This window comes from Pezoporus occidentalis, unplaced genomic scaffold, assembly GCF_034315485.1.
Source record: "Pezoporus occidentalis ecotype Australia unplaced genomic scaffold, CSIRO_AGI_Poc_V1 ctg86, whole genome shotgun sequence".
Taxonomy (NCBI): Eukaryota; Metazoa; Chordata; class Aves; order Psittaciformes; family Psittacidae; genus Pezoporus; species Pezoporus occidentalis.
The window spans coordinates 6,876,144-6,893,734 of record NW_026916220.1 but is presented as its reverse complement, the minus strand read 5'-3'; the positions used below and the strand labels follow the sequence as shown (position 1 = coordinate 6,893,734).

General features: G+C 38.5%; 1 protein-coding gene across 2 annotated transcripts in view; it reads right to left on the bottom strand.

The window, feature by feature from the left end:
* Window positions 1-17,591, bottom strand: part of LINGO2 (leucine rich repeat and Ig domain containing 2) — a 224,334-nt gene that overhangs the window by 169,124 nt on the left and 37,619 nt on the right. The window contains exons 2-3 of one of the 2 annotated variants that reach the window (XM_062604381.1): window positions 16,935-16,977; window positions 10,610-10,767 (exon numbers count right to left, since the gene is read on the bottom strand). Coding sequence is in view for 1 of the 2 variants with exons in the window: in XM_062604380.1 (XP_062460364.1) it covers window positions 16,935-16,977 (43 nt within the window). In the remaining variant the exon portion in view is untranslated. The remainder of the gene's footprint in view (window positions 1-10,609; window positions 10,768-16,934; window positions 16,978-17,591) is intronic. The other variant, XM_062604380.1, reaches the window with a different exon arrangement.

The window sequence follows — 17,591 nt, the reverse complement described above, 5'->3', positions numbered from 1 at the left end:
AAAAAATATCTTCCAGCTACTTTTTGGGGGGATTTCACAGAATGCTATTTCCAGACATTGGGTTATGGAAAAAGTTCATGGCCTGCAAATGTTTGAATGGTTCTCCTACAAATATGTCAGGTTCTGGCAGCTGTTTAGACCAATGAAAGCTTGCGTATAATCTTCTATTTTATATAAACAACATATGAAGTTTGGCCTAAACTAACCTTAAGAGATGAGAACTTGCAAGAAATACTGTAAGTTAATTTTAAGGAAAATTCTCATAGAACAATATCATTGATGTTCACATGTTCTAATCTGAGACACTGTGGGAAAAATCTAATTTTTCAGTTGTAAACTTTCTTTGGTGTATACAATTAGCTTAAACAGTAACACATGGTTATTTTCTTGTGCAAATTCCCAGTTGAGGGATGGAAACTCAAAATATTTGCATAAGCAAATAGCCAGCTAGTTTTCTGCTAGGTCACATACATACATAAATACCTGATTTGTGTATGCACAATGGCTATCTGTAGTCATATTAAATGGATGCTAATGTATGAGTGCAATTGCTCACTCCCAACTTCAAAAATGTTGCTAAACTGGAAACAATATTAACCACAATTTTTACCCAAATTTGAATAGTTTTAGCAGTGTAATCTGTGTGTGAATTCAGCTACTTGTACCCTACCTACACTCCAGAAAGAGAATTTCTTACTCTCCGGCACTCATAATTAATTAAGAAATTGTTACCTGCTCTGTTTTCTTTTATCTTTCTAAAGATTTCAGTATTTAATGGCAAACAGGGTCTGTTTACATTACAACTCATTAAAATTTGTATTCCGTTTAATTCACAAGGTTTTAGTAGCAGGAGGACTACAGCGGTTGTCTCTGTGAGGAGACACCAGGGCTGCCCATGCTGAACATTGCCAGTTCCAGCAGACTGAAATTGGACCAACCGCTGGCTAAAGCTGTGCCTATCAGCCTGGCCAATGGTGGTGCCTCTGTGAAAACATTTTTAAGAAAGGGTAAAATTTCCTGCATAACCACTGTGAGAGAGTTAAGTGAGAAAATGTGACAGCAACAGCCCTGCAGGCACCAACGTGAGTGCAGAAGGATGGGAGGAGGTGCTCCAGGCATTGGGGGCAGATATTCCCCTGCAGCCCATGGTGCAGCCCATGGCAAGGCAGGCTGCCCTCCTCATTCCATTCCATTCCATTCCATTCCATTCCATTCCATTCCATTCCATTCCATTCCATTCCATTCCATTCCATTCCAATTTCCAAGCCATGCCATTCCATTCCACTCTACTAAAAAAAAATTAAATGAAACTTTCCTGAATTGAATCTGTTTGGATCATGACTATAATTGGATAGGGATCTCCCTGTGTTTATCTCAACCTATGAATTTTTTCACCTAATTTTCTCCCCCTGTTGTGTTGAGGAGGGTGAGTAAGAGAGTGTCTGTGTGGGCATCTTGCATCTAGCTAATGGAACCATTGTAGATTAGCTTTGGAGTAACTACCACTTCTGAAGAAGCTCCTGAGCTGTTTCTGCCCACAACAGTTGAACTATCTGGATCAGAGAGCAGAAAAGTCCCTCAAAACAAAGAGAACTCCAACACACTCATTTGCTAGAGGAAAACTAAACAGGAAAATAATATTAGGATTAATGTTCTAACTTCACAGACTCAGTTACAATAAATCATTTCTTTGTCTTCCAATTGCAAATATGTGGTTTTTTTTGTGGGATAAGGCTGCAACACAGAGAATATGACAGAGAATGTCCAAAGTTCACTAACTAAATGTATCTTCACAAAGTCTGTGGCAGGAATTTTTAATACTGTCACGCAGACACTTGAATGCATTTTTCTGCATCCTGGTATAATGTGTAAAGATGCCTATATAAACATATAAACAGTATATATAGCATATACTATATACATCTAGTTACGGTTATGCTTTAGTTTCACAGCAATATACCATTCTCAAAATACTTCTTTGATCTTTCATCCCTTGAACATAGCTCATTAAAGAGAAAAATATAAAATTCTGTATTCAGTTAATACTAAAAAATATGTTGCTGTTAATATACATGGCTAAATGGATAAATGATATGAGGACTAGCATTTTCTTACTGCAAGCTGATGAGTGGCACTTCCAATTTAACTGCAGCAGCCATGAGCTAAAGTAGTTGTCAAGGTCACCAAAAGTGTCAGAGCCTAGCCTGAAGTTTCTGAAAACATCACTGGAATCTTACATGAATGACCAAAATATAAATACTTGAATAAACTACTGTTGTTAAATATATATCATAAATAATGCCTTATGTATTAATGTCTCACAATGTCTTTATAGCCTTTACCTCAGTGTTCACAATTAAGATGCTCCATAACATATATACTTCCCTGTAGGTTTGAACCAGAGAATTTGCACTGCAATATTAATAACTTCATTACTAGGATTGTTTCCAGTTTTTTGCATAAAGTTATTTTCACTCACAAACCCTACTGAATACAGTATTTGTTACAAGATACATGAAATTTCACTTGTCAAACTAAAGAGTTTGCAAAGAACATTGCAAAGGATATTTTATTGTATGTAGAAGTTTTCCCTGCTATCTCCTGCCTTTTTTGGAGGAGGAAAGGATGGATATTATTTAATTGACTTGGACAGCTCATCTGAAGTTGTTAAAATGCATTGTTTCCAATGCTTATTTAGAGACTTCTTAAAATACATGCTATTTGTTTGATAGACCGTGAGATATTGTGCACATCTAGTTTGGGATCTTTTTATCTCCATGTACACTGTTCACTAAATATGTTTTCTTTTCCAATTTGTAAAAAACTGTTCCTAGCTAGAATAGCACCATTCAGCTGCATCATACCAAGATAGTCTCTTGTTCATTCACATCTCATCATGGGATGAAGCTCTTGCAGTCTCAGATGTAGGCAAGCACGTGCTTCTTTGTAATGTCACAACTGATCAGTCAATAAGAGGAGAAAAGCAAATTTTCATAAAACCCAAACTGTAAAAACATGGAATTGTAAAGACAGAAAGTTCAAAGCATCATTTGATTTTGACAAAATCCCCAATTGGGTTATAACCTGAACCTTTGTTAAGTACAGAAATGCTCTTGAAAAAGAGGAGGCTTTTTTAAAAGGTGACTATGGTAGGGTAGAAACCTAACCCAAGTAGGATACTCTGATTAAAAAAAACAAGAAATAAGAAGATATCTTTATATAAATTTGTATCTATCTGCACACATTGACTAGGAGAACTAGACAGAACTACACAAATAAGTCTGACACAAATAACCCTCTCTCTTTTTCTCTTTTTTCCTCTTTTTTTTCTTTCTCTTCCTTCTTCCTTTCCCCTCTCCTCTCCTCTCCTCTCCTCTCCTCTCCTCTCCTCTCCTCTCCTCTCCTCTCCTCTCCTCTCCTCTCCTCTCCTCTCCTCTCCTCTCCTCTCCTCTCCTCTCCTCTCCTCTCCTCTCCTCTCCTCTCCTCTCCTCTCCTCTCCTCTCCTCTCCTCTCCTCTCCTCTCCTCTCCCTCCCCTCCCCTCCCCTCCCCTTCCCCTCCCCTTTTCCCTCCCCTTTTCCCTTTTCCCTCCTCTTTTCCCTTCCCTTCCCTTCCCTTCCCTTCCCTTCCCTTCCCTTCCCTTCCCTTCCCTTCCCTTCCCTTCCCTTCCCTTCCCTTCCCTTCCCTTCCCTTCCCTTCCCTTCCCTCTCATTTCTTTATTTTTCTGAAGTGCTGAATATTCAGAAGGGTTTCCAGATTTGCAGAATACTTGGAAAATATTCAAAAGAGGCTTAGATTCAGGCACTGATTGTTAAAGTGATCAAGATTGGGTGTTTTCCCCTTTTCAGCTGCAACTTGTTCTGTAACAGAGAACACTTTACAGAAGTCACAGCTTTAGCTTCCCTTATCAGCAAGAGGGCCCTATATGACACACATAGGATCTCCCTAAGCCTTTCTCCATATTTGTCATGGCTTTGTCTCATCTTTTTGCAAGATCCTTGCTAATGAAACAATTTTGGTAACTTTCCCTAGGAGCTCATTTGTTGGTGTTAGCTACATTTGATTTCTTCTGTTGGCCTGCTGAACTTGCAAGAGAATTGAAATTTATTGATTGATCAGGTGATAAAATGATGAATAGGAGGATAAAACCTGAGACATAAAAGCAAAGAAAAAGAAATAAAGTTTTGAAGAAGTGACTGATTTTAACTGAAACATAAATTTGAGGAACAGGATTATGAGATTTCATTTCAACAAATGAGTATTAGGGTGAGTTTATGAGGCACAAATGCTGGCTATTGACCCATCCTGGTCTGATATGGGCCACTTTGCAAAGCTGTATTTAAGTAATCTAAGGGAAGTAAAGGCTTCAGTGGGGTTGATAGTCTATAGTGCAAAGCAGAGAAACTGCCAGTTCCATTATACACCATTCTGGTTAAAGCAAGCATCACCTCAGCCATCCCTTTTCATGTTAACAGAGAATGCTGATCAAGCTGTATGAAAGTTATTTTTGTCATCCCATCATTTGGGTGGGACCCCCAACAGAGCAGGTAAGAGCAGTTCTGTGCTATCTTTCTAGCTCTCAGGAAGGCTGGGCTAAAGCAGCACCCCTTAGTCTGCCTAATTTATATCCTCAACCCCATACAGCCAAGAGCAACTGATGTGAGAAGAAAATGCCCATGGCCCACATTCACAGATGACTCCTAACTTTCTTGTCTACATTCAACAGTGGGGAGATGGGAACAGTCGTCTTAGTTGATCAACTATTTCCTCAGATTGTGGAGTCCTTCCTCACCCCTCCACTTTTCCATTTTCATTTTACGACTTAACGGAAGGCATATGGGTAGCTATCTCTTCCTATTACTCCTCCTCCATGCTGTTTTCACACCCTTCCATGTCAGCATCCGTATGTATTCCCAGTTGGCAGAGATGGCACAGAGGGCAAGTTTCATAACCCATTTGCTCCCATCATAAGCTGTCAGAAGCAGGAAATTCAGTTAAAGGACTGAAATGGGGAAAAGGAGGAGAGAGAGATCAAAGAGGAAGAAGTTGTCCTCCATTCTCTAGTGAGCCAGTACACTAACTAAAAGGATCAGTGAAGTGTGAGCCCTGGTCTGATAGCATTTACACAGCAGAAGCAACACTTTTCTCAGAGTTCTATTGAAGAGCCTTGCCCAGATTTAACTATCAGATCAGATTTTCCCTATCAGAAATAAAAAAAAAAAAAACAAAAAACACCTCATAAAATTAATCATCTGACCTCAAAAGGGAAAAAGATTTATAGAAATATCATTTCTTACAGAAAGTATTCACATTATACAGCTAAAAATCATAGAATCATAGAATGCTTAGGGTTGGAAAGGACCTTAAAATTACCTAGTTCTAACCCCCCTGCCATGGGCAGGGACACCTCACACGAGATCCTGTTGCCCAAGCCTCTGTCCAAGCTGGCCTTGAACACTTCCAGGGATGGAGCATTCGCAACTTCTTTGGGCAGCTTTTTCCAGAGCCTCATCACCCCTGCAGTAAACAACTTTGTCCTTATATCTAGCCTGAACTTCCCCTGTTCAAGTTTAAACCCATTACCCCTTCTTGTATCAGTACAGTCACTGATGAAGAACTGGCAGATGAAGTAGCGAAGCCACACATTTAAGAAGCTGTGTCAGGCCAGTGCAGTTCCTGTTGACTGGAAAAGGGGACACATAACTCCCATTTTTAAAAAGCAAAAGAAAGGAAGGTCCAGGAAACTACAGGCCAGTTGGTCTCACTTCAGTCCTGGCAAAATCATGTAGCAAATCCCCCTGTAAACTATGCTAAGGCACATGGAAAAGGGGAAGGCAACTTGTTAACAGCCAGCATGGCTTCACCAAAAGTGAATCATGCCTGACAAGTTTGGTGGCCTCCTGTGATGGGGCTACGGTGTTGGTGAATGTGGGAAGAGCAACTGATGTCATCTATCTGGATTTGTCCAATGCATTTGACAAGGTCCTGCACAACATCCTTCTCTCTAAACTGGAGGAATAAGGATTAAATATATGGACCACTTGGTGGATACGGAATCCTGAGGGGGGACCTCCCCTTGATACTGGGAGAAGCACTGTTTAACATCTTTGTGGTGCTGTCAACATGCTGGAGGGAAGGGATGCCAGGACCCTGAGAGGCTGGAAAGGAGAGCCAATGTCAAGCTCCCGAAGTTCAACAGGGCCAAGTCCAAGGTTCTGTACTTGGGTTGGGGCAATCTCAAGAAAAAATACACACTGTGTGAAGAATGGACTGAGAGCAGCCCTGAGGAAAAGGACTTGGGGGTATCAGTTGACAAGAAGCTCGACTTGGCAGTGTGCGCTTGCAGCTCAGAAAGCCAACCGTATCCTCCTCAACAGGAGTGTGACCAGCAGGTTGAGGGAGGGGATTCTCCCACTCTACTCTGCTCTTGGGAGACCCCACATGCAGTACTACATTCAGCTTTGGTGCCCCCAGAATAACAAGGACTTGTTATGGAGAGAGTCCAGAGGAGGGTCATGAGGATTATCAGAGTACTGGGGTACCTCTCCTATGAAGAAAGGCTGAGAAAGTTGGGCTTGTTCAGCCTAGAGAAGAGGAGGCTTAAGGGAGACCTTAGAGCACCTTCCAGTACCTAAACAGGCCTACAAGAAACCCGGAAAGGAACTTTTTGGAAGGGCATGCAATGATAGGACAAGGGGGAATAGTTTTAAACCAAAGAGGGTAGATTTAAATCAGAAATTCTTCGCTATGAGAGTGGTGGGGCACTGGATTAGGTTTCATGGAGAAGTTGTGGATGCCCCATCCCTGGAAGTGTTGGCCAGGTTGGGTGGGGCTTTGAGCAACCTAGTCTAGCAGAAGGTGTTCCTGTTCAGGGCAGGGATTTGGAGCTAAATGGTCTTAAGTTCCCTTCCAACCCAAAACGTTCTGTGGTTCAGAAACCTAAAGATGTGGCTTACAGTGCCCCTAGTTCATGAGACCAACAATATAATGACAATTAAATATAAAAATTGCAATGGATTTTAGGTTCACTTGGTTTGCCTTCTGATTCTTAAGACAATCCTTTAAGTACTGTTTTTTTTTTTCCCCACTGCAGATCACAGAATACCTTAGCCAAAAGATGAACCTTATATTTTTGAGTATTTATATGGTTTAGCAACAGTGTATTCCAGGAAGACACTAGTCTCTAAATGAAATTAAGAAAACACAAGTTATTTAATAGAATAATTAAAAATACTTCAGTGTCAGAAGAAAGAAGAAATGGGGAGGAATACAAAGTTGTAGCAATAGCACTGAGTATGCTAAATTCAAAATACGCTCAGAAAATCAAATGAGCAACAACCAAACCTTGATCAATTTATCCCTGAACTCCTAGACATGCTCACTTCTCATATCATACTATAAGTAGACTACTGTAAACAGTCTCCCATTGTCTTGGAGTTATCAGACTATTACACACTCATAATAACCCTGAAGGAAGGATGTGGTGCTATTATCAGTCACTTAAAACCTCTAGACCTAAAATGTGTATTTTTATTCAGGCCTTTCCAGAAAGCACAGTGTAGTTAGGTAGTTTGCATATCACATTTTTCTTTGTTTCAAATGGTAAATGCAAAGCTTTCTTGATATGAACTTATCACCTTTTGGAAAGCTTTACATTTCATGGAAATATTCTGAGTTTGCCATGCATAGTAGTATTATGCTTTAATTTTTATTATGCAGAAATTTTCACAGGTATATACTTGTTGAAACAGAGTAAGATAATTCTGATTTAGGCTTGGTGAAATAATTTTATAAGCAGGTCATAAGAGCACTCAAACTTCCTGCCAAAGCCTTTACTTCTCATACGCTAGCAATTACTTCTATTGCACCAAACTATAGAAAACATCTTTTCTCTGCAAAGATTCCCCACAAAATAAAGCACTCTAAAAAGCAATGTCTTATTTTTACTGTTTGAGGAGTTATTTTAAGCTTCCATGCACTGAAAACAGCCTCTTACAAAAATATCTTGGTTGTGCATTAGGTGGCTAGGGTTGCCCTGCTCTCCCTCCAGTCCCTAAAAAAGCACTGAGCCTTCACAAGACACCAAGTGCATGTACCATTATGCAAAAACTGAGAGGAAAATATGAAGATCTCAATTTGGCAGGTAACAAAAGTCTAAGGATGACATTTGGAGGGCAAGATTTTGTAGAGCACAGAAAGAAGTTTATTGGAAGTCATGACAGGCCTTCGATTAACAAACAAATTTTTTATTCTTGGCTAGTAATGCAATTTCAGAATTAGTCGTTTGTAAAGCTCACAGTTTTCTGCCCATGTATTCAGCCAGCAGAGTAGCATGGGAAGATATGAAGCTGGAAACATCATTTAGCCTTTGATGTAAATGGAGAAAAATCTGAACACTTACTGAGAAGATAAATGTAATGATGTTATAAATATACTGAGTTTTTACAGTAGAGGCTACAGAAGACTTTTACAAATGAGGGACAGCAGAAAGAAAAAGCAGTATTTTCTGAAAGGCAAAACAAGAATGTTATATTTCTTTTGCCTCTTGCCCATTTACCACATACTCCTAAAACTTAGCAGTACAATTTATAGTTATCTGTGTTGACTTCTTTTAAATAATATAATTTATTCTAAAAATAAATCTAAAAATAAAAATCTGGATCGTAAGGAGATGAAGATTAACAAAGCATAAACAATCCTAATTCAACAGTGATTCCAACTCTATATGTGTATCAATCATCAGAACAGATGACATAGAGATGATATATGTCCATCATCAGAATAAAGTTACCATGAGAAATACAGGCCTAGGAGTAGAATATTTTATCAGGCTGAGATTTCTATAGAAAAGTAACATGAAGCTAGAAACACAACCCAGAATAAGATGCCATTTCAAATACATTCCTACATTTCTTTTTTTTTTATCACTGTATATCAGCATAACAATTCCCAATTCTGTATCTCAAAGTTAAGCTGCAACACTTTGTTTTTGAAACTGTTAGTCATCTTATTTTAGTCATTAGTCCATTCATTTTTTCTTTCTTTTCTGAGTTTTTTAAGGTTAAAAAGCAGAGTGTTTCATGGTGGTAAAAATATTTAAAAAAAGCCTATTTCTTAAATCGCTACCTTCAAATTCAGAGGACAACTCAGCTGCAGCACTAAATAGCTAATAAAACGTACTTTTCCCATCTGGTACAAAAATAATTCTGTTGCAAAGTTGGTTTTTTTTGGAAAGAGGCAGAACACAATGGTAGTGCAGCTATGATATAGATACAGATATACCTGAAATTTCTTTATCTGAGTGTACTCGATAACTAGATGTCTGGGAAAATAAATGTAAAGATCACTTTCCTGCTCTTATGTCTAAGCTAATATTTACCATGTCTGGAATCAGTCAAAATTACAAAGTATGGTGTCACCTAAACATTGCTCTACTATTTCCTGACATAAATGATATATTTGTGTGTTTCAGATCATATTGGCATTAGCTTGGAATTCATGCAGTGGTATCTACTGCTGCCTTAGAGATATTCCAAGACAGTTTTGAATACAACCTTAGAAAATAAAACATCGCTCCCTATTCTTTACCAAACCAAAAAGGAAAATATGGATATGAACACCCTTAATCAGCCACAAGCATGGCTTCCATACCAGTCTCCATCCATCAGTTCAATTCTTTCCCAGAGTGCCATATTGCTGCATTGTTTCTAAGATTCTGGCTTGAAAAGAGAAAAGCTACAGCAGCATACTTAAAAAAGAAGCAAACCAAACTGTTCACTGTTTTCTCCCTCCCTTGTGAAACATCCATCAAAATCAGACAAGACAGAATTATTTTTGGTAATGTTCAAAAGTGTCCATAGCACACTGCTTTATGTTAGATTACCTGGTTTCTAGAGGTCAATATTAAGAATGAGATACATTGTTTAGAGACCAAAACATGAGTCTTATTTGAAGAATAAAGAGAATTCTTGGGATGTAATAATAAAACAAAATATTATGCTAAAATAACCTTGAAATAAACATGCACTCAGGCCCAACCTTCATACAATTAACAGTATTCTAATACAATAACTTACATAGTGGCCACTAAATTCCTATGCTAGCCTCATTCATATTTTTTCCATTTCTTTCACAGTGGTGCAATGCTACTGGGGAAGGGAAATAAGTCAGTCCCTTTTTGAAAAAAAACATGCTTTCTGTAAATAAAACAGCTTACTGCACAAAATAAATTGCTGCTTAGAACTGAAATTGCAATGGTTGTTTGCATTTGTGCTTGTGGAATATAGGTTTTTTGGGGATGGTTAGATAGGATTGTGCAAATACTCTAGACGAATAAAATGAAACAAGTATCTGCTTTAAAACAATTCAGTGCAATGTTTTTTGTGTTTCCCTTCTGTTTGGAGAAATGTGACTGAAATTATATTTTAACCTGCTCTTTATCAAATTGCACTTAGTAGCAAACTTTTGTTTCAAGCCACAGCTATTACTGTGAAATGATAAATTCAGAGGGAACCCTGTTAGAAAGAATCAGAGATGTACGATTCAAAAAACACCTGCAATTGAAATAAGCCTGGAAATTGTCAGTAAACAAACTGATTTGAATAGACTTACCTGTTTAATGCTTTTAAAAGTCCAACACTTCCTCTTTGCCACACAAATCTTTTAGCCACTGGGTGAAATCAAAATAGAGCACTTGATCATGATAATCCCAACCTGTCATGGACAACAGCATCTCTCACGCCACCATACTCAAAGTGCTTGAAACACATCTGGAAGACACAGATATCCTTACATTTTTGTTGAAATATATTTAACTATGTCCTGAGATGAGGAACTATCAGCACTTAGTTGATGACTACATTATAAAGGAGTGAGTACAAACCTATAAATATAATGTGGTAAACATCAAGACCGGAAATTGTGAAGCTCATGTTCCAGAAAACCTGGTTTTGCTAAATATATGAAGCTGTGCTGTACTTATTGATCCATTAAAACTGTCAGGATTAATATTAAATTAAAAAAAAACAACAAACCAACAACAAAACAAACTCAGCTTTTTATACGTAGACCTTTAAGTCATGTTTCGTATGAATTTCTAAAGGAAGATTATATCCTGAACCACCAAGAATCTTACCTGAGAAAGGTCATGGAAAGGATTCAGTAAAATTTTGACTAGTTGTTCCATGAAAACTTCGCTAAGTACCATTCTTACAGAAAGACAACCTGTAAATGGATGCAAGGTAAACCCACACCAATCATGTGCTCTTCTTTTTACTAAGAAAAGACATGCAGACAAGTGAAGTATTGAGGTACCATACTTCAACATGGTTTTCATGTAGCCAGGGATATTTACAATTTTGTCTAGCCCTCTGATTCTGTATAGTTTTAAGGTTTCTTGACAAAATTTCCTAGCATTCTAAGTACGAGTCAATAATTTTGTTACAATCTCTAAACCTTTATTTTTTTTTCAGACTTTAAATTACAGTGCATCTACCTGCTTCACTAAAATGATGATTAACTTAGGTGAGTTGAATTTATCTAATAAAGATGTTTTTCTCATCTTTGTTCTCCACCATTGAAATCTTCAGTTCAATTCACAGCTATCATGGGGTATATCAGACAGCATCCAAATCATGCCAGATCATCCAGAAGATACACTGATCTAGGTTTTCCTTAGCAATCTCAACTTTTTATTTCAGTCCCTACTGAAATATACAGACTGACTAAGCACTGCTCCTAAACATCTCAAAAATTCTGGATGTTCCTAACTTTCCTTGTCAAGAGTTGCATCTGGCTTTTTAATAGACAGCAGGGAAATATGTGCACAGATGTAAGCGTGCATACATATGTATGCAAAGTAAAAATAAAAACATTTTATCAAAATCTATAAATATCCTACGTAAAAAGATAGAAAATTTCTTGTCTAATTTTGCAAAGTATTTCACTACTGGGTTAACATAAAGTATAACTTACCAACAAATAAAATTTGTTAAGACTGCAACAACTGAGCTGAAACTGGCAGGTTGAAAGAGAAACTGCTATTCAAGCTATTTCTAAATAAGGGACACAACTGCTCTTAACCCAGTTTAATGTTAGAGTTCAGTGCATCTGAGGCATGATGCATCACCATGAATACCAAAGTTTCCAAGTGCACAACACATACCGTATCTTCCATGACTTCAAATGGGAGAGTGACCATGTCCAGAGTTTTAGGAATGTACCTCAATAAATGATCAGGAATCATAGTTCTGATCTCCCATCATACACCAGGTCAGATGAATGCACGAAATGTGAAGTTAGTGGAATGTACTTTGAAAATTGAGTATCTTTCATTGAGAAATTAACGGATCTTTTCCATCCAATCCAGTGCATGCAGATCAGTTACTGATTGATGTATGGTTCTTCATGATCAAATGCAGAACTGAATTTTAGTGAGACAGAGGAAGGAATACACTAATAGGTCTTAGAATAAATCTCCTACCAAACTCAAAATACATGGGAAAGGATGCTTTTTCTTTGGTTGTGATTTCCGTAATAAAATCTCTGACAGGGCAGCAAGAAAGATTTCCTTAAAAATGTAATATCATAGGCACATAAAGGAGTCTAAAGAAGACACAAAGTTTTTAGGAACATCTTCCAGTAAGACAATGGAAAAGTTTTATTCAATTGTGGCCGTAAAATCCTTAGGATATGTCAGTTTGCATATGGCTAAAGTTAAATATTCCAGATATTCCTCTATATTTGCATGATATTTTTGTATTTTATAGTGCAAAGAGAGCAATCATCTAAGATTTCAGATTTGAATGCCTCAGGATTTATATGGCCAAACTGAAACAACTTTGATCTTTAATGCAACTGAGAAAGACAGAAGGTAATAGGATAAATCAGCTGGATAAAGGTAAGATCTCCAGAAACTAGAATTTGCTAATACATAAGCAGGGGGCATTCCTGAGTCAGAATAAGGGAAACTGGGATGAAATAGTTATTAAGATAAGAACTTATGCCTGATCTTGGCCAACCACTTCTGTAAAGAAAAAGAAAACTGCTTAAAACTAGGCAACTTGGACTGGAAAAAGAAGCGAATAACAGTACCTAAGCCAATGAGGTCTATTTGTCTCTAAATACCAATGATGGAGGAACAGGCAAAAGCTGCTAACCCAAGTCCACTGAAAAAGGTGGAGTTAAATTCTTTCCAGCAGTGCCCAGTGAAAAAAAGCAAGAGGCAACAACCACAAACCAAAGTACATGAAATTCTGTTTGAGCATAAAAAAACAATTTTTAGTGTGAGGCTGGAGCAGGTTTCCCAGGAGATTGTGGAGTCCCCGTCCCTGAAGATACTAAAAACCTGACTGCACACAGTCCCAGGCAACCTACTCTAGCTGGCCCTTCTTTGAGCAGGGGCATTGAAATAATCTATCTCCAGAGATGCCTGACATCTTCAACCATTCTGTGATTCTGTGAAATCCTATAAAATAGTCAAAAGAATGAAAAAACATCAACAGTTTGCTTACTTCGCAGTACCTTGAGACACATAAGTGTAACCCGTGTAATAATAGCATTGTTTTATTGCGGTCGAAGAAAGTTTATTTTGTCTCTACTCTGTTAAGACAGTGTTTTCAGTGCAATAGTATTAGCTGTGACTTTTAAAGTCACAGACATTCAGCAAAACTGGCATTTAAACAAAGAATTTGCACAAAAAGAACATGCCAGTATAACTAACTCCCCCTGAACCCTATTAAGCAGACAGGTTTAATATCTAACATCAATTTCATTCTCTACTTGTTCATTTTTACCATTGCCGCAGTACAGTTTTTGAAAGTGAACTGAGGTAATAACACTGAGGAGACTGTAAAGCTAAAATCTGGAGAATACTTTTAAAAGCACAGTCCCACAGAACAAATATCTAAGTGTGCTATTTAATGACAGTCAGTAAAGTCAAAGAAGCAAAGCACTCACAAGCCTCCACCTTCTGTTGCCTTTCCACCATTATGAACACAAAATTTATAAATGAAAGGGTTATATTTTGCATTGTCTTTGTTCAGGTATGTGTGACTGAAGCAGAACCCAGTTTCCACATGTTGAGAGGCTTCATGATATTATTGGTGGCAGCAGTCTGCCCTGTCCCTGCTCCTTGGGAGCTTAGACTCTCTGATGTCCCGAAATCCTGCTCAGGTCTGAGAACCACATTTCAAACTGCAGTATTAGCATTTTGCTAGTCTTGTTTTGCAATGGCATGACTATGCCTAGGTCTCGAAGAAAGAAATGAGGGATTTGGGAAACTGCTCTTTGGCTGACTCTGTATAATTTGTGAGGAGATACTCAGAGTTCTCTCTCCATTTTTTTTTTTTTTTCCCAGTAATGCTGATGGGAAAGGAGGACGGCATAAGAGTGTCATGGTTTAAACCCTAGCCAGACAGCTTGTTCACTCACTCCCAGTGAGTGGTGCTGGGCTGAGAGCAATCGAGGGTCCCCCCTTCCCCCCGTGGCTCTCCCCTTCCCCACTCCCAGAGGAACGGGGAGGAGGATCAAAAGAGTGCAACTCCTACGGGTTGAGATAAGAACAGTCCAGCAACCAATGTACAAACAAGTCACCACCGCTACCACCAACGACAACAATGATAAGAGGAAACAACAAGGGAAGAGAGTACAATACCACCGGCCAAGAAACGAGTCCGACTCAGAAGCCCGTGTCCTTCCGGGTAACTCCCAGTTACATCCTGGGCATGACGTGCTGTGGTATGGAATACCTCTTTGGTCAGTCTGGATCAGGTGTCCTGTCTCTGCTTCCTCCCGGCTTCCCCTCCTCCCTGGCACAGCATGAGGCTCGCAAAGTCCTTGGCCAAACCAAAACATCGTTGTTATCAGCTCTGTTCCCGAGCTGAAAGTCAAAACACTGCACTGCACCAGCTACCAAGAAGGAGAAAAATAACTGCTACTGCTGAACCCAGGACAAAGAGTTTCTTTTGTGCCACACCATATAAATGTATAAGACACTAACTGACACAAAGGTCTACTATTTAAATCAAGATCACAGGCAAAGTGTGGTGAAACATCTACTGGAGCGAGAAGAACATAGCAATCAATAAAACATCAGTTCTGATGACTTGTTTTAAATACTGGTACTGGATTTTCAGTACTTTCAGTGGGTTTGTGACAGAGGTATTAACAGCAGTAGCAACAAAACACAGAATAACGTGAGAATGTGCTAGAAGAGAAAGCGGGGGCTTCCAAAAGAAAGTAGTGTGAGGGTGCCATCTGAATCCTTGTATGTCTAGGAGACTTTTGAAGCTACAGTTTAGGGTGAAACAAAATTCAGTGTTGTACTGATACATATTTAGGGGTGGCTATAGTGTATGCATGCTCACAGGTCAGTTTCAAACATCAAATGCAAAGGCTACTGGCTACAAATATCTTCTGTTTTAGGAGCATCATTTGCATTTGCAGTCCTGGTTATTGGTTTGGAAGACTGATACCAGCTAATTGTTGCATGGCAGAATATGCAACCCTGAGAGTAACATGGCTGTTCCCCACAACCTGTTTGACTTCTGTCCTCCCTGACTAGCCAACAAAATACGTTAACCAAATCTAAAATTACTAGGATAGTCACCTACTGACAATTGGTCCAAACCCAGTGAAATCACATATTTAGCAGTTATCAGAAGTTAATCTGAAGGTAAAAGCAGCATGCCAGCTAGGTGGAAATACTCAGGTAGCAACACTGGAAACAGGAACTTTTCTATCACTGATGGATAAAAAGTGTTACGACTGGCTGATGGCTGGTTTTTTACTGCTTGTCAGTTCACTGCCTGTTGGTGGAATGAAAACAGATGTTTCTACAGTGACTGATGTGGGGCACATCAGAGGAGCTGCCAACTGCTCTGAACAGTAGCAGCAACTCCAGTGGATCATGAATGAAGCATATTACCTGTATGTGCAAATCTTTGGCTTCATGAAACAATTGTGACACATCCCAGTCTCATTGGAGCTACTGCATGAACAAAAGTTCTGAACATGGACACTTATTGTTTCTAATAATGATGGTGGGTTTACCAGAAGACACCTGGAAACACGCATATAAAGAGCGGAGGAGACCTTTACTAATAAATCTAGCATGGGCCGGGGAGAGCAGAGACTCCTCATAGTCTTTTCAACCTTGAAGAGTGGAAGTGTGTGAGCAAGCATACCTGGAGGCTAACAAGTAATATAAAAAAGACACTGAAGAATTCACTGATTAGCTCTCCAGGTGCATGCATGTATGCTTTCTAACCTCTCTATACTCTCACTCCCTGTGCACAAGAATCCACAGACATGAACAAAGAGCAGCAGCAACCATAAAATCAAACACTAAAAATAGAGATGATATTTTTGATTTCAAAAGTTGCTGCATTTTTATTTGCTAAATTCCTAATTCTCTAAAATTCCTCTTTTTTTCCCCTCCATAGTCTTAGATCTAGAGCCTCATTTTATATAAAATGGAAAGGTGAAGTTCTAAAACAATGAGTTGCAGAGAAGTTCTAAAACAATGAGTTGCAGAAACTCCAGCTTTGATACACATTCTGTCCAAACTAAGTTTCTATAACAAAAGGCTTCATAAAATGCAGAAATTGTCCTATGCTTTCCTACCTATTTCAGATTTCATGACTTAAGAGTGGAAGCCGCAAAATGGAGCAAAACTTACCAGCCCGTGAATCAGTTAAGCCTGTTTTATCCATTTAACAATGGTGAGATATATGACCTGTCATATATCAACTTACATCAGTCAATGAAAAGAATACAATATACATCCCAGTTCTTCTACATATGAAAAAAAAATCTTAACTTGTAAACTTATGATTAAAACCATTTCATTTTTAACTTTCTTGAAACATAACCACAAGCATTAACACAAAACATATTAGATCAAGTTGTATTGCCATGGAAAGTAAAAATAATGTACCTTAAGACTCAGTGGGTTCAAGTCCTGGAGATAATTGCTGCACCTTTGGAAATAAGATACACCTGTTAAAACTTCTGTAATTCAGTTTAAGACAAAAAAAATCCTGTTATCTGAAATCTTTTACTTAGCACAGTTTGCAAGCTTCTTTAGTACCAACAGCATGCTCCTTGCTGACATAAAGCTACCTTCAAAAGATGAGTGTAATTTTTTCAGTCCTTCAGCTCCTCTTTTGAGGTTTCTGAGGAGAAGGTCCACTGTAAAACACACTCCTGACCACTGCAGCCTCCCAACCTGGATTTCAGCTTATTTTGCATTACGAAGTGTAGCAAGAAATCTGTCTAAATCAACTATTTTATGAAGCAGGAATCAACAATATTTTGTACTCCATCTGCAGCATTAGTTACTGCAGCAGCAGTAACAAATAGTTCAAAAATAAATACCAGTCTTACAGATGACAGAAAATAACATAGCTTGCACCAACCTCTTACTCAGCTTTTTTGGAATGAAGGGGAATATAACAACTGAACTTCTCCTGATTTACCAATACTGGTGTCGATACATTGGAGAAAGCATTACAGACTGAGCACTGGGACCATCTTATTTTGCACAGGAAAACTTTGATGTCTTTTCCCATTCTAACTTCTGTTAATTTCACGT